This window comes from Ascaphus truei, chromosome 5, assembly GCF_040206685.1.
Source record: "Ascaphus truei isolate aAscTru1 chromosome 5, aAscTru1.hap1, whole genome shotgun sequence".
Lineage (NCBI taxonomy): Eukaryota > Metazoa > Chordata > Amphibia > Anura > Ascaphidae > Ascaphus > Ascaphus truei.
Window position 1 is genome coordinate 104,217,558 of NC_134487.1, and position 21,230 is coordinate 104,238,787.

General features: G+C 41.8%; 1 protein-coding gene across 1 annotated transcript in view; it reads left to right on the forward strand.

The window, feature by feature from the left end:
* FGD6 (FYVE, RhoGEF and PH domain containing 6) overlaps positions 1-21,230 on the forward strand; it is a 102,654-nt gene that overhangs the window by 33,722 nt on the left and 47,702 nt on the right. The window contains exons 3-7 of the mRNA XM_075600402.1: positions 2,509-2,647; positions 7,810-7,877; positions 7,968-7,998; positions 19,186-19,337; positions 19,721-19,877. Coding sequence (XP_075456517.1) covers positions 2,509-2,647; positions 7,810-7,877; positions 7,968-7,998; positions 19,186-19,337; positions 19,721-19,877 — 547 coding nt within the window. The remainder of the gene's footprint in view (positions 1-2,508; positions 2,648-7,809; positions 7,878-7,967; positions 7,999-19,185; positions 19,338-19,720; positions 19,878-21,230) is intronic.

The following is a 21,230-nucleotide window of genomic DNA, read 5'->3' on the forward strand; positions in this document are numbered from 1 at the left end:
TCCGAAGTAGGAAAGCTAGGAATCCATACAGAAGGCATTGGCTATGAAGGGTTGATCTTCTGAATAATTAAGCCTAGTAGCCATAATATATTATATTGCACTTTAGGTGCTGGGGTTTTCTACAAAAGCTTTCCCTGATTTAAATAATAATTTAAAAAAAAAGTAAATCATTACTCGTGTGTAGGAGGAGAAAAGATGGTCTGGAAAAGGGGAGATGTCCCAGTTTCTTGCAGAAGATGCTGGGAGAGTATTTACAGGAGGGAGCGGGACGGAGAGAGGTGGGAAGTATGGAGACTCCCTTATCGCTGCTCTTTGCCTGTGCTTACTGATGTTTCACATGCTACTTCCTCTCTCTGCTTTTGTAGCTGTTATTGTTAGCAGCAGTCCAGTAATCCTGGTCTTTGCAGGCCACTATTTAGCCACAGCTCTTCTGACACAGCTGTCTCCTAGTTTCATAAAAGGCTTCATGTGTCGAAACCAAGAGCATGACCTGATACTTATAGAATATCGCCTGATCGAGTGAATTTCATTAACAGATTTCAATTTCTGTTTTATCACAGAAGATATTAGACACAAAAAAACCCAGCTTAATAGTATTTGATTACCATGGACACATACATTTAAACCAGTATTAGAAAGACCTGACTTTTTTTTAAATTCGCTAATCAACTACATTTAACCAATTAAACATTTCACTACATTTAGTTAGAAAGGGGTGGCTTTTCAATGTTACTTTTTATTTTCAGTTCCAATTTCTCTGGACCTCTTCTATTGTAATCCAAGCAACTATAGAGCATCTTATCAGTAAGAACACACTGACCGTGTATGTATGGTTAGCTTGGATATCTTGCAGGGCCTCGTCAGACTAGCTGGAACATTGTGAAAGAGGATGTGGTCAGTGTTCTAATATTGGCTTGCAATTCAAAATGTGATAAGGGGAATTCGGTGTCCGCATTCCTGCATATCCACTGCTTCTAGGTAACTCATTGTGCAAGCACCAGGACACAAAATTGTTGCCTTGCTATATCCTAGATCTGACCACCTACAAAGTTTAGTCCCAGGATAGAATTCAGTTGTACACTGTGCACTTGAATTATTGTAAAATACTGTTTAATATGCAATCCGTTGATTAAAAAAAGAAAAGAAAAACGTGTTTTATGTAGCTTTTAACAATCTTTTTTTTATTTTTTATGCTGTAGTAAATCTATTTATTGAAAAATGTTCTAGCAGGAACCACCTGGAGATTGGTTGTCCCCTTTACTGAAACCTGTTTAAAGAAATATTCCTGTGTATGTGTGGTTACACCTAATACATTACTTGAATTGAATTTGTAATTGTTTAAGTTAAAAAAAAAAAAAAAAAAAAACTATAAGAACAAGATGTTCAACAAGATTGTGCCACAAATTAGAAAAAAAAATAATTCCCAAATCACTTCCATTTTCTAAAGAGTAATGTTGCTGTACTTTGAAGAAAGCATGAGATGTCCCAAAGTCACCTTTGTTTGAATATGGTTGCTATTTCAATATTAGAATGAACTTTTGAGATACCTGCTTGCAGATAATGTATGGGAATCAGAAAATGAATGGGTTAATTTTTTTTAAATGTTTATTATTTCTGTATACATTTTGCCCAGCAAATCTAGAATTATATATTATGTATCTATGTGTAATATTTGTCACTTTGCTATTTACAGCTACGCCTTTGAACTTGCAAAGTTATTAAATGTTTTTGAAACTAGTCTGTAAATTTGTAGCAAAGCTGTTACTACACAAAGCAAAGTATTTTCACAATATCGCAGTGTAAAAATAAATGGGATGTAGTTTTCCGCAATATATGTTTTTGGATTTGCTTATTTCAATTGTAGAAGTGACCTACATCCATTTAAACCATACTGTTTTTTTAGTTGTAAAACCAATATCTGGTCTATCTAGCCTCCTTAATTCCTTACAGGCATCACTTTAGCCCACCACATTTGGTGTGGGAAGGCAGAGGAAGTAATTTGTGCGGTGGAAGTGAGACATTACTCATTCTACAAGGGTCAGATATTCCTATTTCCCTGTGTTTGTATTCACAACAGTTCCCCGCAGAACCAGTTATTTGTTGGCCATCCTTTGTCAAGGTCAGAGACTGTGCTTTCTACCCTCTGTGTACTGCAAGACTCTGGTTCCATTAGAGAATGACCATTTCACAATTGTCAATTAGCAGTTGGAGATTGTCTGGAGAAATCATTGCAGCGTCTGATGAGGAAAATAACATGTAGAGTACTAAGGCCTTCAAAACGCTGACTCCAGGCAATTATCTCTGTGGAAACCTTTCTGGTAATGCAATTGTCAAAGGTTTCCATTTCTTCTACTGATGGGGGCCCACTCTAGAAAGGGCGTGCTGCATTGCATTTGTGTGTACACCATGTGTATATATTTCTTGTATTCAAGTATTTTCTTCCTTTATGAACTACTGTAGTGAATGCTGGAAATTGCCTTTTCTATGTGCCGTATCTCTGTTTACTAGTGAGCCATCACAAGAGAATCCTGATGAGGAGCTTGGTATCGTTCACTCGGATGAAGAAGAGATTATCAATAGCTCGGATGAGGATGACTTCAGCTCTGATTCCAGCAAAGCAGATCTTGACCACCTTGTATACAAGCCGGTGGGTATTTTAATGGAAGGGCAGACTTCCGTCATATGAGACCAGTCACATTGTGTTCTCTCATACCGTGTGTGTGTTTGTGTGTGTGTGTGTGTGTGTGTATTATTTTATCAATCTAAAATATTTCAGAAGTTATCTATTTTAGAAAAGAAATCGATCAGCTTAATCATTTAATTCTTTCCTGCATCATTGCAATTGTTGCAGATTCCTCTCCTGTTAAAGCAGCAAAATGTGAATTCGTGTTTTTAAATTTTTTAAAAATAAATCAGTTCTCTAGCATTAGAAAATAGTGACTGCTTTTTATTATTATTATTATTATTATTATTCAACACTTGATGCCATTTTTAATGAGTTTTAAAGCATCCTTTGATTTCTAGAGCAAGCTTTAACCCACCTCCCAAACAGTTCAAGATCTTTGCAACACTTTCCTGTTTAGGATCATTTGTTGCAAATGTTCCCAGCAGTTTGAGTTGTAAACTGTAACAATAGTTAACGGATCTGACGCCAGATAATGCATTCTGCTGAACGTATTATTCGCCGCTCGCCGCCATGGATAAACTTTGGATCCGCAATCCGACGGTGGTTTGCGGGACGGATTCTGGTGGATAACCGAGGACCGCCTGTTATACAAGAATACATTGTAGCTTCTGAGTTACACTGACTGATTAGGGAGTGGTTAACAAACTTTTTACCATATCCTTCTGTACAATCTATTTTAGTACGTATATTTGATTAAAGATTCATTTTAAACTTACTCATCATTTCTCACTACTTGATTTGAGTGCATTCATTGGGGAATCTTTGTTTGTTTTGCGATTGTTATCCTTATCCCTATTTGCACCCTATCATTTTTCTTTATTTCCTAAATACTTGTTATTGTGTCCTAAATAAGCGGATGCGGGAGCTTCCCCCTCTTCCCCCTTCCCCTTTTGAATTACACTGACTGAAGCAGCCATTATGTTAGGCACACAATCATGATTTTGGCAGATTTATAACAGGAGCACCAAACTATTGCCAGCTTAGGTAAGAATGTAGAATTATACATTCACATGCTTTACTTATTATTATTTAAAAAAAAAAAGTTTAACTCAGGGGAGCGCAAACTTTTTTTCCCTGCGCCCCCCTGCCGGCTGTCCCCCTCTCCTCGCGTCCCCTCCTTACCTTGGCTCTGACGTGAAGATGCCGCATTGCCATGGCGACGTGTCGCCAGAAGACGTCTGAACCGAGGTTAGAGAAAGTTAGAGCGGCATTTGCTGCTTCCCCGGAATTTAATTGAAATGCCTTCGGGAAGCGAGCGGGGTCTCTGTAACCCTCGTGCCCCCCCCCCCCCGAGAATCTCGCGCCCCCTGTTTCGCGCACCCCTGATTTAACTGAGTAACAACATATAGACAATCCTTTCTACCATGGATTGTCTTGCTCTGCAAATTTTTGTTGCAGAAGTTGTATTACTAGTCTAAAGGATATACACCGTATATGCATACAGTATGGCAGGGGTGCGCAAACTGGGGGGCGGGGTGGTTACAGAGCCCCCCCTGCACTTCCCCGAAGGCAGCGAGGTATCTGTAAATTCCTTTACCTTGGCTTCGGGCAACGCGGCGTCAAATGATGCCGCGGGATCACATGACGTGATAACACACGACCCCACAAAGTCATTTGACGCCGGAGCCGAGCAGGGGGGAGGGTGCGAGCAGGAAAGGGGGGTGCAGACTGAAAAGTTTGTGCACCCCTGCTATGGTTAGGAGAAGCCCATATTCTATAAGCTTTGTGTATGCTCAGCCTCTGATGCTATGCCACACATTGCAGCTTTATGTTGCAGTGCAGGGGTAAGAAAGTGTCCGTTTGCCTGCATTTCCATGTTTCAATGTTGCATATTCTTGTGTTTTAAACTGATGCTAAGCCGACGAAAAGAAATATCTTCAGAATTGAATGTGCATTTCAGGAGTGACCTCTCCTGGTAAGATGGCAAACACAACTGCTCCTTGTAATATTTGACAACGAAAAACAAATGTAGGGTAAAGATGGTACCTTTTAATGACTATCTGATAGTACAAGAGAATAGCACGTCCTTTTGTAACCCACCTGAAGAAGGACCTCCAGTGCTCCTGAAAGCTTTCTATTCTCTTGTAACATCAGGTAGCTATTAAAATGTACCATCTTTACCCGACATATCTTTTTATTTCTCAAATAGTTTTTTCGTTTGCAGGCTAACACACTAGCACCGTCTACCGGTTTGGGTATATGTGTAATAAACCCCAAAGATACGGACATTACTTGGCCCTTATTCTACTAGCACGAGCAGTTGTAAGGCCTCGGGCATAGTGAGTTCTCCCGTGCGGAAGCGGGTGCTTTCCCTGGCCATACTAAACGGGCCGTGAGGGGCGTCACGGAGCTGGTTCGCCCTCATTGGGTGAACCGCTCATGTGACCGGCCTGTCGTGCCAAGAAATCAGTTTGAACTGATTTCTCGCGCAACGCGCGCCCTCTCCCGCTTCCCCGCGCCCGCACGCCTCAGACGTGAACACTGCCTTAAGGCTGTCTGTTCGCTGAGCCCGCACGGTCTGCGCCACCATGTCCGAGGCCCAAGTGTCAAGAGATTTGAATCCAGCCTTGGCATTAATTGACTGGATCTTCTGATTTGAATTACTACTATTATGGGTGACATTTATTTTAGCGTGTATGTAATTGTTCAGATGTCTGGACAATCCTTGGCTGTTAATGCCCACAATATAGACCAATTTCTCAATGCTCTAACTTTTTTCTCGTGAGAACTCCATTGAACCACATAAGTAAGGGCATTAAACACCGCCTTACAAAACCATATTAACAACGTACTTTGTTGCACAATAACCCTGTGCTATACTCCCGCCTTCTAGTCCTTAGCACTGCCAAATAAGTAGATTGTCATTTGTATGTTGTAGTATTGCCAGTTTCCTAATTGTTTATCAAGCAAATTGGGATGGGTCGCCATGTTGGATCTTTCTTCCATGTTCAGTAGTAACAAAGGAGGGGAGGGATTGGGGGTATGGTACCTTTTTATTGGACCAACAAGTAGTTGATCTGTTACAAGCTTTCCAATCTCTCGGGGTCCTTCCCCATGAAGGAATCTGAGAGGTTTGAAAACTTGTAGCAGATCAACTACTTGTTGGTCCAATAAAAGGTATCATACCCCCTACTCCCTCCCCTCCTTTGTTTCTAATTGTTGATAAATCTTTTGTTCTAAACTGCCCTGCTCCTTAGGCCTGGGACATAGTAAGTTTAAGCTCGCTGAGGCGGGCTGAGCCGCGCTGAGCAGATGCACAAAGCCCCTGCATCTGTCACCATCGCGGCTATAGTTTCCCCCTCCGCATGCGCGCTGATGCGTGTGGAGGCTGAGAAACTTGTAACAGACAGGGAAGTTTGAAATTTGCCGCTCGGGGAAGCGGAGGAGCGGTCACGTGACCGCTCCCATCCAATGGGAGCGGGGGACTAGCCCCGCCTCCCGCTCTGCCTCCTGACACGCCTCTGCTCCCCCCCGCCCCCAGAGCGCGCTCACTGCCTCGCCTGCAAGGACAGAAAAAAGCCCCGTTTTCAGCAGGCGAGGCAGAGCAGGAGCTCGGCTCAGCGAGCTTCCAATTACTATGTCCCAGGCCTTAGGCTGCGGCCATAGTAGTGGAGACGGTGCAAGCGATGCCGCTCGCGCCGAAAACAAATTACCTGATGTCAATGCGCCCAGCCACAGTGCGCGTGCATGTGGGAGACGCCGCTGCACAAACTTCCGGGTACAGACAAATTTGTTTTAACGGTGCGACGGCCGGGTCGCGTGTGCGGCTCAGCTAATGAGGGCGAGCGGCTCACATGACATCACAGGCATGCCCCCCAATTGCGCAAACCTGCAGGCCACAGATCTCGGCAAGTACAGGCACGCGTGACGTCACGCACTCGGTCGCGTCTGTGCTATGTCCAAGGCCTAAGGTCGATACTCCAGTATACATGGAGCCTACGGCCTCAGTCAGGGTGGCGCTGGGCGGGCGGGTGCACGCACGCTGGCCGCTCTGAAACACATTGAGGCAATGTGTGTGGCCAGCGTGAGCCTGCGCATGCTCGGCACTTAGATGCTTGCAGTGCAAGCAAATTTGATTTTGCCGCTCGAAAGAAGGTCACGTGAGCGGTTCGCCCAATGAGAGCGAACCAGCTCATGACGTTGTGGCCGCGCCCCCAGACGAGCGCGCACCTAGCCGCCAACAAATCGCCTGGCCGAGCAGGGAGCAGCGCACGAGCGCCAGTGCGCCCGCTTCTGTCTGGCCGCAGCCTAATTTGCTTGTATATTACAACCAATGTGAAACATTATTTGTGGATATATATATATGTATATATATTTGTTTTACTATATGGAGCCTTTGATTACCTTTTATTGAACACTAATTACCTAAGCTGCCAATTGACTCATTCTCCCTTAATCGATCAGCACAGATCCTGCTTCCCTGGCTCTACTAAATCTGATGCCTTTCAGTTTGTTAATCAATTCTTCAGTCAGTGTAACTCAACAGCTACAATGTATTCTTATATTCCCACGGTAACATTATCTATTGTTCCAGTTTGCAGCTCAAACTGCTGGGAATATTGGCAACAAATTATCACAAACAGGAAAGTGTTGCAAATATCTTGCACTGCTGGGGATGTTAAAATCTGCTATGGAAATCAAAGGATGCTCAGTATATTAAAACTCATTAAAAATAGCATTAAGAGTTCAATTAAAAAAACAATGTAGTAAGTATTATCTAATACTACAGAACTGATATTTTTTTCTGGAAACCATGTAAGAAATTGCATGGATTGTTCCTGTAACTATACCACAATAGGAAAATATGTCATTGGGGATATCCCATTTGCAGTACACGTAGAAACCAAGTTCTTGCACAGCTGACAGCTGTGTTTTACTTGCAATTGGCACAGACCCCCAAAAAGTCCACACTGTGTACACTTCATCTTAGCACGTGCACACCCAGCTCCCCTTGTTCACTCTTAGAGATCTAATAACTGTTTACGTTCTGGGAAGCCCATCCGCTGTGTGCCGCAGAATGCTGATAAGAAGGAAAGCTGTAAGTGTTGGCATGTTCTATAAAGGTTCTGCTCTCCTGTATTGTGACTTGCATTCTTTTACCGTGTGTCATTTTGTACATGCAGAACAAAGGAGCTGGACAAAAGACAAAAGTGTATCACATCACCAAGGAGATCATGAGCTCGGAGAAAGTGTAAGTATGGCTTTTTTGGACTGATTTGGAAGCGGCTCGTGTTGCTTCTTTAAAATCACGCCTTTAATCACGATGTTTCTTATTCAACAGGTTTGTTGATGTCCTTAAGCTGTTGCACATTGTAAGTATTTGTTTGCTTTGCCAAATTTGTGTGTTGACTTGGCTTCATTGTTATTTGCAGAATGTGTATTCCCAGTATGGATCCAGCAGGGATGTAAGATGCAGTCATTCTATGGTTTCCTTTGGTTGTGGTGCTCATACTGTATGCAGTGTTAGGATTTTAGCATTTACAGGTGCAACGGATGTATAATCCTTTCTTTTTAGTTGGTAGTAATATGAATCCCAAGCCACATACAATGAAATATTTCAGTATATTAGGCACAGAGATCTATGGTCATTTTACATAGCGGTGCTGAGCTAGAACTAGAGATGTGCAACATTTTTACTGAAATACGCGAATCGGGGAAAATGTGCCATTTTGTTCACACCCCAAAATTGTCAAAAACTGTAAGGTTCTCAATTTCTTATTGACGAGCATTAAAATGTAATGTACCGGGTGAAGTGGCCCTTTAATATATTGCAATTTCCCCTAAAAAGGAGATGAAATTGTAACGAAATTCCAAAGAATGGGAACATTTTTGGAAAATCATGCGAAAACTCAAAATTGAAGAGAGCGCGAATAAGTTTGTTTGTTTATTTATTTATAAAATATTTTACCAGGAAGTAATACATTGTTTGCGAAATAACTGTGATGCCAATGTTATCTCTAACCATAATGCACCTTATAGCATTGTAATGAAAGTAAATAGGCTGCAAGGTTTTGCACTCCTTAATAGATATGGCTCTTAATGTTATATCAAGAGGCATTTGAACCACTCTCTCTGCACTCCCTCTACAATAAATGGCTCTGGCTGCTAAGCCACACCAACGCAATAGGATCCAGCTTCTTTCCCCTTGTTTGTTTTTACTGTGCTTTATGGAGTAGCCTGGAGATTTGCTGTGTTAGCTATATTAGGGCCAAGCATTTAAAAGCGTGTTGACTTACTACTGGGGAAAAAAATGTTTATGAAATACTGTACTTATTATAGGCCTAAACCCAATTCCATGTGTGCTTATATATCAGGTAACATGTTTTAGGTAGTTGTGTTTTTTCTCATTTAACTATTGGTGGCAATGCCAAATGCAGAACAATGTACATACAATAAGGATTCTGCTTCGTTATTATGCTCTGTTATTCAGTGCGTAAGTCTATGCAATTTTAACATACCTTTGTACGCGAGCAAGATTGGTAGCAACCGTCAACATTGATGACCAGATTAATTTGTCTTGCTTGAAATACTGTTATAATACATGATTGCTAAGGGTGCGCTTATAGTGCCGGCGACGCGACGGCGACGTCAGGCTGCGGTCGCTGGAAAAATCAAATTGAGATGACATCCAGCGATCGCGACCAAGCCATTGCTCCGTCGCGTCGCGCTTACTGTAAGCGCACGCGGCGGCGGAAATACATTTGTTCTGACACGACGTCAACGTCGCCGACACTATAATCGCAGCCTAAGCGATAATGGGGAAAGGCAGGGTTGCAGACCAGTCTGAGACATGCAAATACACCACAAGTGCTATTTGCTGTCATAATGCACACAAAATTGTGTTTGTAATTTTGCATCAGCTTTATTTTCATTACGGTAGATTTCCGAAAGTCCGGCACACATTTGGGGATTACAGCGCTAATGTAAGTGGGAGTGCTTTGGACATAATTAGATCGTAGATGGAAGTCGTACATTAAGTATAATCACACTTTAATGAATATACCTTGGTGCAAGATTTGTGTCCCTACTCCAGAGAGCTGGCAATCTTTTGATGCTTCATCATGTCGGCAAACAATGTGAAGAAACATGGTAACCCATTCCAAAATCTGCTGCTATGCTACTATGTGTTGTACTAGACTCATGAGATGTGGCTCCCTAACTAAATTAGAAGAGTTTGTTGGGCCAACTGAAACATTGTAACGTGATATTGCACATGAGGATGTGAGTGCATGCATCCCTTCTATGGGACATCTCATGTCTTGGTTCCGGTAATAATCTTTTCCGTGCCGAACAAGACCAGCGAGATATTGCGCAGCTCACGTAGAGGGATGCGTGTGTCATTTTCATGGCGGTCCCCAGTTATTTTTCCTTTACCAAATACCTTTGCCTTTATTTTACCCTCCTAAAATGATCGTGTTTTGAAAATGTCCAGTGGTTTTACAATATGCTTTTTTCTTATTGGTTTATAAAATATATTGAAAAAAGTTAGGGTATTAAAAAAAAAACCCCCAATGTGTTTAGAATGATGTGTCGTCATTTGTAAAGCTGGCAAACATATCATTCTGACATGAGCTTCAAAAACATTCGGAGAGTTCTGAGCCGAGTGTTTATTTTTCTTAATTGTTTACTTTATTGGGACAACACAGCACTGCCCCTGTATAGCAGAAACACTGCTGCAGGACTTCACTAATTGTCGCCATTTTGTTGACTGTGGGTGGCTTTTTAATAGTTCTTTGTCCTTAAGCCACAGTGAGCAGGGTTTCTGGGATCCAGTTTCAGATATTCTTGCAAAGTTTTTTGACCAGCCACCTGTTGGTGGGGTTTGTGTTGCTGGTTGCTTATCACCCTGCTTCTATTACATCAGGAGGAAATCCATGGTTGACGTAGAGATAAAGTGCTTGAAAATACAGCTTGAGTCTATAGAAGGCTATAAATCCTTGACAGCAGCTGCTAGGCGGCAGGACCACTGACTGCTTAGCGCAGTGAGACAAATGCTGAAGTGCGGTGCTGAAACCTAAGTATTTCCTTAATGCGTACTAAGATAGGGCTATTTAATCTCGGTTTTCATCTATATATGTGTACAGCAAATAAAAAAATTATTTGTGAACACATTCACATGGCCCAGACAGATCTGCAACCCTGCTTTTCACCATGATCTCCTAGCATACAGTGCTTCCACTGCAGCCAGGGATTCTGGGGAATGAAATGCAAATGAGCACACAGTGTCACCTGTTGCTTCTTATCCATTTTAACATGGACCCTCTATAAGCTTCTATACAAGGATATTTATTTTGAATGGTCACAGCATTTGCATAGCACACTGTGGGTACCGCTCAGATTGCAACGTAATCTGTTAGTATTTGAGCAAATGTACCTATTTACGTCCTTCGTTACAACCATTGCTTTGCTCTGTTTCCCAAAGCATACACATTATTCAAATACAGCACTCAATACGGGACCAGGTATTTCTACGCTCTGCACCTATTTAACACAGCAGTGACCATGATCGCTCAGAAGGATTCATTCAGTAAAGGTCACAAACACTTGTGCATAACCTGGGCCTGCAAAAGTCTCTTATCTCAGGCCGGTGGAATGACAACAATAAACCGGTTCCTCTCCTTGAAGGTCGAACAGCTGTCAAATAGTCCAGTAATACACAATGGCTGGGAGAGTTCAGCTTCTTTCTTTTTTAATTCACACATTTTGTTTAGTAACGTTTAAGCACAAACCTTACATTTGTAAGATGAGTAGAACCTGCCTCCTGAGATTGATGGAAATCCATAAGGAATCATTTTTTTCCCTTTGGCCCACACATTTCCAGGAATCCTATGTGTAGTATACACTGTCATTTCACATTAAGAGGTAGTTTATGTACAGTAATTATATTTAACATATTTAGTTATACCATCATTTAACTTCTGTTGGTACACTGTTCTGCTCACCTAAAACCCTTTCCCTCACTGCCCCTTAGCTTCGGAACTCTGCCATGCTCGTACTCTGTACGCCGAGCACCTCCCCTCATTTAGGTCAAATCTGAAAACACTCCTTCTGAATGAAGCATTTCATTAGCGTAGACTCATTACTGCTGCCCACAGCCACAAGGCACTTGCCAACTATCATGGTCAGGCACCGACATCCACTGGGGTTACTACTGTCTGTAGGACACACAGTTTGAATCGGGGGAAACTGGCTCAATTCGCGGTGTCAGCTCCTTGTGACCTTGGACAAGTCACTTTATCTCCCTGTGCCTCAGTCACCGATACATAGACTGTAAGCTCATCTGGGCAGGGGCTGCGTCTGTAAAAATTCCTATGTGCTGCGTCCCGCACACTATACTGTAATTGTAACGCGCTTTGAGTCCCATTGGGAGAAAAGCACCATATGAAATAAAGTTAATATTATTATTAAGTCTCTCAACATACCACCTAGATTTTAAGTTCTGCAGGGAATGGTTTCCTATGATATGCTTTCATGATTGTTGTACTTATTGTATTATAATTCCTTGTATTTATTGTCTTTTCCCCCCTAAAGGGCTGTGTATATTGTTGGTGCTATTAAAGTATACATACGTACATTTAACTTCATTCTCACACTGTGGCCAAAATAGCTTCTATTTAAAGCAGCAGTTCACGCAATATCCTACGTGTTTATTTTTTTATTATTAAATAAATCAGTTCTGTACTATGAGAAAATACATGTAGCATTAAAAAAAAATGTTTTAAAGACATTTTTTAATATTTCTAATGTAGGAAGCATTTCCAAAGTGACAGCTCCCTTCCCCTTCCGCCCTCTCTCTAGCAGTGCACCAATTGTATCTAGTAACTGCTCAGTCAATCATATTCCAGGACTACATTGCCCAGAATGCTGTGCAAGAACTGAATTAAATAACCCTGAGCAAAGCGATCGATTACAGGAGAATGGATCGATCTGCAGCTTAGCTAATCACTTGTCTGTGTGCAGATTGAATTGATGCACATATTGAATGGGGGGGGAAAAAATTATATATATATTTTTTTAAATGGCAGCTTGAACTGCAGCTTTAAAAACGATTCCCAGTACAGCAGAAATGCTCATGGAAGCTTAGAAAATCCAGCAATATTTCCTGAAGATAAATTGACTGATCAGTAAATCTAATAAAACTAATATGGGCTGTGATTGGCATATATTGCTGATGGGATTGAAAGGACGTTTTAAATAATCCTAACTGAGATTAAAAATAAAAATCTGCATGTTGTCTCATAGATAAAAAAAATGAACATTGTTTTGAAGATACGTCTCTTTGGTTATTTTCTTTAGTGTAATGCAGTGCATACGCATGTACAGTACATTCAATCCATTTCCCTATATAAAAAAAACAAAGTTCTATTTATTGTACTATTTCATTGCAAGCAATGTATTCTTGCAGGAAACAAATACTAACGGGAGGCTAGCCATGTACCTTTCCTGTTTTGCAGGAAACCATTAAAAGCTTTTTCTCTCCCTCTTACACTAAAACCACCGGCAGGACAGAGCTATTTTTAAATCTCCATTTTAACATTGGAAAGTAGAGAAAACACTACAGGTTTTCTGATGTGGGAGGCGTTTTCATGATTTCAGCACATTTCTGAACTCATACTGAGTATTAAGAAGACGAAAAGTGCAAAATAATGTTTTCTCTGTTCTCCCTTGTGTAACGTCCAGGTTTTTCAGCATTTTCTAGACGGCGTGTAGCACAGTGTAGGGGTAAACAAATCTATACATGCAAATGAGGAAAGCGAAGTTACCCTGTGTTAACATTTGAGAATCCGTTCAGTTGAAGAAGAACCCTATGAACACTCGGAGGCCTATTCTCGGAGCTCCGAAGTGTGACAGACCGCTTGTAAAATGCCCTTTCCGATCGGATTGGCACGCTTTCCTATTCTGTAAGCCCTTTTCGCAGGTCCAATCGCATGTTTCACTCTGGCTCTGCCAATCTGATTGTTTTGTCAACAAAGTCTCCAACAAGCCTTTTTTTGACAAACTGCAATTCTCGTAGCTTCGTTATGCAACCCACTTATAAAAATGTGTATATTTTTTTCACATGACGAGATTGTTATAGCGGGTAATATCCAGAGACAGAAATATGGGTTTGGCTGGGAGAGCAAGACCCATAAGTCATAGTGGGGGTGGAGTTAGCTCCACCTCTGCTCATTCGGCTTCTAAAGCACGTACAATCCGGGCGTTCTGGCTGTTAAACTGTGCGGTTTGTCACTTTTTTTATAGACGCGGTTTAGAAGATTCGATTCGCCATAGAGAATAGGGTTTTTTCCCTCACATTTCACTGCGCTACTTCTGAACAGGCCAAACTGCGCTGTTTGGTACTGGAAACTTCGGAGCTACGAGAATAGGCCCCTATAACATAATCTATGAAAAACTCTACTGTAGGTCCAATAAAAGGTATCACAACCTACATCCAATCTAATTTTCTACAGGGTCAATACGGCTACTAGAACTTTGAACTAGAATCCTTCACCAAGGCTGGAAAACCTCCTGCATGTGCATTCTCCACCTAAACCTCGGTTACGGTCCCAGTCTATTACTTACTTAGAATTAGGCCAACCTGTCTGAGGTGAACTTCATGACCCAACGTTAAACTTCTGGCTGAACTGCAGGCGCGTATTTGTCTCCACAGAACGAGAAAACAGTTTTTAATGTTGGTTATGGACACTGTGCAGGCTGCAGCGCTTTGGTAAGAGGAGAAATAGTGCATTTAGTGTTATTTCAAAATGCGGAAGAGTTCATACAGCAGTTGTGTGTTCACATTGGCCATATGTTGAGTTCGCATTAACAGTGGTGTAGTCAGGTTGTAAGTTTACAAAAGGAGCAACATTTTAACTATAGGGTATTTAAACCACCCTCTCATTGAACAGGGTATTACAAGTAGCTGTACTTAATATGTAATAAAACAATGGGCTGTTTGGACTCTTCAAGTCATGTTAAAACACAAATGTTTGCTCACTTTATCCTAGAGATGTGGTGTTATTAAAAGCTCTGGACTTATTGCAGGTTAATTAGACTTAGGCCGCACTTATAGTGCACGCGACGGGTGACGTCACCTGTCGCCGTTGCCACCCGCAAAAGTTATAATTTAACTTTCGGCGATGTTGCTGTTGACCTGGCCATTGATTGGTTCAGGGTCTGTCACATGTGGCGACAGCCTCTGAAATATCAAATTTTATCGGCTTCAAGAATTCGCATCGCTTCGTCGCGCTTACTTCAAGTGCACCCGACGGCGGCAATGCTTTTGTTTTCAGGCGACGTCGCCGGCACTATAAGCGCAGCCTAAGGCCTCGTTCAGGGTGCCAGCTGCAGGACTCGGAGGGAGGGTGTGAGGGAGGCAGTGCTGCAGTTTGCTGGGCGATCTGTGTTTATCCCCCAGCAGACTTTTCAGCGTTGGGGAGGGGGCGGGGTTACACACAGCAGGGTAAGTATCCAAGTTGCAGTCATGAAAGAAGAATGATTTCATTGGCTGCCGAGGTCCCTGTGACGCTGCTGCAGCTCCAAAAAACGAAATTTTCGTTTATTGAAACTGTAGCCAGCTTCAACTCCGGGCTTCGGAGACAGGGCGGTTGCTACCCTGACAACCAGTATTCAAATTGAATACTTTGTTTCTCACGGCAGCACGCACAGCAGCACGCCCTCCCTCCGAAGCCAGCACCTAAGACTAAAGATGACTACTCTTCAACTTGACAAAGTTAGTCTCTTCACTTCTCTTCGTTGTTTGCTGGGCTGCTTACTTCATGCAAGTTTCTGTAGGCTGCATGTACATGGGCATTAACTCTGTGCCCAGGACATACTTGAAAACGAGAAGTAACTCTCAATGTATTACTTCCTGGTAAAACATTGTATAAATAAATAAACATATATTTGTACGCATTGTATGTTTGCAACAAAATTAGTAGGTTCATTTGGAGTCGGCCTGATTCTGCTCAAAGTGATTAGGAAACCAGTTTGCACATTTTTCTCAAATCTATGCAAAGTGGTGGAAGTTTGCTATTTTTCTAGCAGAGCCATTTTTGGCTTTGCATATTTATAGGTGAATTTGAAACAGTACATCAGTGTCAATTGGCTTGTTTCTTTTGTTTTCAAATGTTGCCCAGTTTTTGAATGCGCACAATGGTTTCCCACATTTCCACCAATCAACACCTTCAGACAGGACAGTCCACTCTGTTAGAGGCAGTGGTGAAAGTCGCTTTGTATTCTTACACCCAAACATCGGAGGTGGGGACTGTGGTGTCTCTGGGTACTTGTCCGGAAACTGTTTTTCAAATTTATAGCAACATCACACACACAGATCCGTACTACTGAACACTGAACAATACACTGAGCACAGAATATACGTTCGGATTGGTACGACACTGACTAGTCTGAACCTGTTTCCGCGTCTTGTCTCCTGAGCAGTCTGCTGGAGAGATCTAAATCTGCATCCATAAAGGTGAAGGCCCACAGCAAGGAGAGTGGGTCAAAAAGCTAGTTTAAAAATATTCTTTATTGATCCATAAAAGAGGAATGGAGGTGCAAAAAACCCTCCTACATGTTTCGTGCACCAAGCATTTTATCAAGGACTCCTTGATAATCTTAAAAGTCCAAATTATTCATACCGGTCGGCGCACTGTACTGGCACTTGTTGTTTTACCGACACTTATTGTTTTACTGATACTGCGTACCGGACTGTACCGGCCTACTTTCTCCACTGGTTAGAGGTGTCTGCAGTGCTTTGCAATCCTCTGTGGCAGTGGAGAGGTTAAAGTCTCGCTCGGTGAAGGGCACCACCCCTTTGCACCTTATGTTTCAGGTTACAACATCAGCATTCAACCTCAATAAGTTGAAAGACTACAAACAGCTTTGAACAGACTATTAAATTGAGCTATGTAATCTGTGACTGATGCAGAACAGCTGCAACAGCGCACATGCATTAGGCCATGTAGCATAATCCGTACAAACAGTACTCGGTTCACATTAACAATTGCTGTGGGAATAGACACCTAAAAGTCTGATATATCAGTTTGTCATTTAGTTAAAGGAGCAGTCACATGTAGTGGGTCAAAATACTGTTTTTAAACTGTATCCGTACGTCATTGGTTTCCCCAGAAGAAAATGCGTCACCATTGAAGTTTCTCTGGGTTTTCTGAATATAAGCCCTGCAGCTATTTTAGCTTTATCTGTGCGACTAATGATGATACCTTAATTACGTGGCAAAGACCAAAGTAAAAAAGATACTTTGAGAAATGACAAACCGTATATTACAGAAAGCTTGTAAAAACCCAACACCGCTTTGTTTACTAAAAAGCTTTAAAAAAAAACCAATGTAGAAATCATTACACTTGAACGATTTTGTTTAGAGAAGGGTGCCAATTAAATACACTTAATAAACATGCCACTGTTTGTCAGTTTACTTTCATCCTAGGAGGGACTGACACGTTGATGTTAAAAAAAAAAAATATCTAAAACTGCACTAACATATACAGCAAAGTTTAGTAGGAAAACTGTATTGCTGGTAAAGACGAAACGATTAATTTGAGCAATGTTCTCCTTTTTTATATAGGGAACTAAAAGGTAACGTTATTGCAGAAAACTGTTCTTGAAATGGTTCACCAGTGACACATATAAAAAATGGTTTGGCATTAATATAAGATCATTAATAGACACAGCACCTAAATTAGATTTAAAGCAGGGAAATATTGTGTCCTGTACAATATGTCAAATGTCAGTGCTATGTACTGGTTTTGCCCGATTATAAGGCGACGTTTTTTTTCAATAAAGTTAAGTTGAAAAGTACTCGCCTTGTAAACTGGGCTCTGCACATTCGCTGCTGCTAACAAGACAAGAATAGTCTGCGCATGCGCTCCTTTCGGTCCTATGTAACCTATCAGTCCTGTGTAAGCCAACATTTTTTTGCATCTGACAGTTAGAACAGTGAAAGTTGTGTGTTTAAGTCACTGTTCTTTATTAGTTTGTATTAGTCACAGACGCACATTCACATTTATTACTATTAACAAATGAGTATTTAAAGTCGGAATATGAATTTTCAATCCTCTCAAACTTTTTTTTCTTTCCAGCTGCTACTGAAATTAGGGGTTGCCTTATATTCAGGGTGGCACTGTAATTGAGGAAATACGGATCCATCTACTGTAACTATCTTTCGGGATGTCAGTTCTTGCAGTCGCAATGCAGCCGATTTTATGACTCTGACTGTGCTACAATGTAATGTGGGCCTGTTTTATGTTAGCGCTCATAACAAACTTAAGCTGACGGTCTTCATTAAAGGAGCAATTCATACACTTTTTTTATTTAGTATTTTTTTTAACATAGGTTTGAAGCAGGGGGTCTCCAGAGCTGAACCACATTAATTTCAGCTCCGGGGCCACCTGCTTCCCAAGATACCTCTCTGTAGGGGGTGCTGGTATATATCTGCTTTTTAAAGCTCCCACACCACATGGGCCAATAGGAAGCTGCACTGGATGTGTCACGGCTTCCTATTGGCCCGCAGGACGCGGTCATTACGTGATCTCTGCTAGTATATACAGAAGCAGGGGTCCCTGGAGCTGAAGTTAATGGGGTTCCTGCTTCCATATTATATATATTATATTATATTGGCGCTACTATCTCTCAAAAGAGAAAGAAAACCTCTGTGCGTTAGATATATATCTCGGCGCCAATATAATATAGTGTGTTATAATCTAATATAGAAAATATATATATAAAGTGATATTATGCTCATATGTAAAATCTCTAAAGGTGCTACAGTGTTTGTATGGATGTACAGTATAAGTAATGATACTAAACCATCAATTGTGAATAACTATACAAAAACACAATGTGACACTAAAATAGTGATAAACAACAACAAAACAAAGAATAACCAGTCCCTTGAAATGTCCAAAAGATAGTTTCTTGATGGTACGGTAAACGCTTCAGGTAGACGGAGTTACAGCCGCTTTTAATAGGATGAACCACATCCAGTGGATTTACCTGAAAAGGGAGAGAAAAGAGTGCACACCCCATAGCGTAAAAAATAACATTTAATGATGGGGGGAAGGGTAGGAATCAAAACAGCGTTTGTGATATATATATATATATATATATATATATATATATATATATATATATATATATATATATATATATATATATATATATATGTGTGTGTGTGTGTGTGTATATATGTGTGCTGATTCTACAACTATTTACTATTGTGAATTTCCCTATTCTGATGACTGCAACTTTGCAGTAACTGCAGTCGGTTGTCATTTTTTTGCTTTGTTATGTAACAGGCCTTGGTTTTATATATTGTATTCCAAGGCTGGAAAATCACTTTCTTGTTAGAAGGATCATTACATTTTTTTCCCCTCATGTTTCTTCCTTTTCTGAATGTGTACAGTAAATCCAGATTCCTTAATGCTGCACTTGCACTGAATGCGTCTTTCTTGCTTAGGAAGTAATTTTGTTCTGTCCGGGGCTCATTTTCCTCGCTGTTGCAGGATTTCCGCTACGCTGTGGCTCAGGCCTCCAGGCATCTCGGGAAGCCAGTGATCGAGGACAAGATCCTGAATCAGATCCTGTACTATCTGCCTCAGCTATATGAGCTCAACAGGGATGTCCTGAGAGAACTAGAGGAAAGGATGTCTCAATGGTACTGTGCATCTCTACACATTATTTAACCTTCTGCTACAGCTCTTCATAAGAGACTTTACTCCTCACCTATCTTGATTTATAGCTATTGGTGTGTATATTTATATTACGTATATTACCATGTTGTCTGTGGCATATTTCTTCCCTCCATTGCTCTCATATTGTAAATTCTCAGCCCGCTTTGTTCTTGATCCAGAGTAAAAAAGCAAGTGACGCCGCGGTCACGACTCCTCTAAACAGCCAAACGCATGTAGAAAAATAAAAAACTTTATTGATCGAACAAGTGAACAACAGCCATAGTCAACCTCTGACGCGTTTCGTCCGGGTCACGGACTTTATCAAAGAGTGATTCTTGATCCATAAAATGTTCTACCTTGGTTCTAGGAATGAGCACCAGAAGATTGCTGATATCTTTGTAAAGAAAGGTCCGTACCTGAAGATGTACTCAACATACATCCGAGAATTTGATAGAAACGTGGCATTGCTGGACGAGCAGTGCAAAAAGAACCCTGGATTTGCCGGCGTTGTTAAAGAGTTTGAGGTAAATTTACAAGTAATTTACCTTTTATGCAAGGCTAATGACTCAATACTAAAATGGGTACATAACTGCTAGAGCTACTAATGGCTGCGATAGATGTGCAACAGAAATCTAAACGATATAAAATAGACATGACATTTCTTCTACTTATGTTTTTCAGAACTAGTGCTGTGATATTTTGTGTTTGTTCAGAATATTTTTTTATGCAGAGTGATTACTAATCTAATTTGTTGTTTTTGAAGGATCTACGAGGATCTACAACTGCATAGCCTAGATAAGATAAGCCCCCACCAGTGATGGGAGACCAATCGCTACTCTTTCCACTATGCACTAAAATTACTGGGTTGTCCTCAGTTAGCAAATTTTAAATGGAATTGAGTGGATTAGGGATTACATAGTTACATAGTAGATGAGGTTAAAAAAAGACATTATGTCCATTGAGGAAGGATATTGATCAAGATCAATCTGATTGCCAAAATTTGGAGTCAGGAAGGAATTTTATTTTTCCCTTACAAGACATCATTAGATGATATTTCAGTTGAATTCTTTTGTTTGCCTTCCTCTGGATATATATATATATATATATACAGTGTTCGACAATCCTATACATTTACACGCCCGGGGCGAGTGGATTTAACCTCCGGGCGAGTAAATATTGGCCCAAGCAGCACACGTGTTTGTTTTTTAAATTTTTCCCTGTTCGCGCTGCCTGAAAAAAAAAAAACTCCCCCTACCTGACAACTGATAGGCGCGCGCTCCCAGGTTTTGTGGGCACGCGGCAAGGCTCTATATGAGCCCGCCCCCAAGGAGCGGCCATTCTTTCTGGCCGGAGATATGTTGCAGAGTAAGTACTCTAATCCTCCGGCCCCTCTGCTCCTTCCCTGCAAGCCAAGGTGTTTCCCCGCTCCCCCCCCCCCCCGATACTCGCACCGTGGGGCGGGTGATGGTAGTGGGGGTGTCCTCCCCTTCTCTCCCCGGTCCCTGCGCCACTTCCCGATACTCGCGGGGCGGGTGATGGTAGTGGGGGTGTCCACCCCCTTCTCTCCCCGTTCCCGCGCCACTTCCCACTTCCCCTGATACTCGCGGGGCGTGTGATGGTAGTGGGGGTGTCCCCCTCTTCTCTCCCCGGTCCCCGCGCCACTTCCTGCTTCCCCCGATACTCGCGCAGCGGGTGATGGTAGTGGGGGTGTCCCCCCCTTCTCTCCCCGGCTTCCCGCGCCACTTCCCGCTTCCCCCGATACTCGCGCCGCGGGTGATGGTTGTGGAGGTGTCCCCCCCTTCTCTCCCCAATCCACGCGCCGGGCTGGAGATGGTAGCGGGGGTGTTCCCCCCTTACTTCCTTGGTCTCCACTTCCC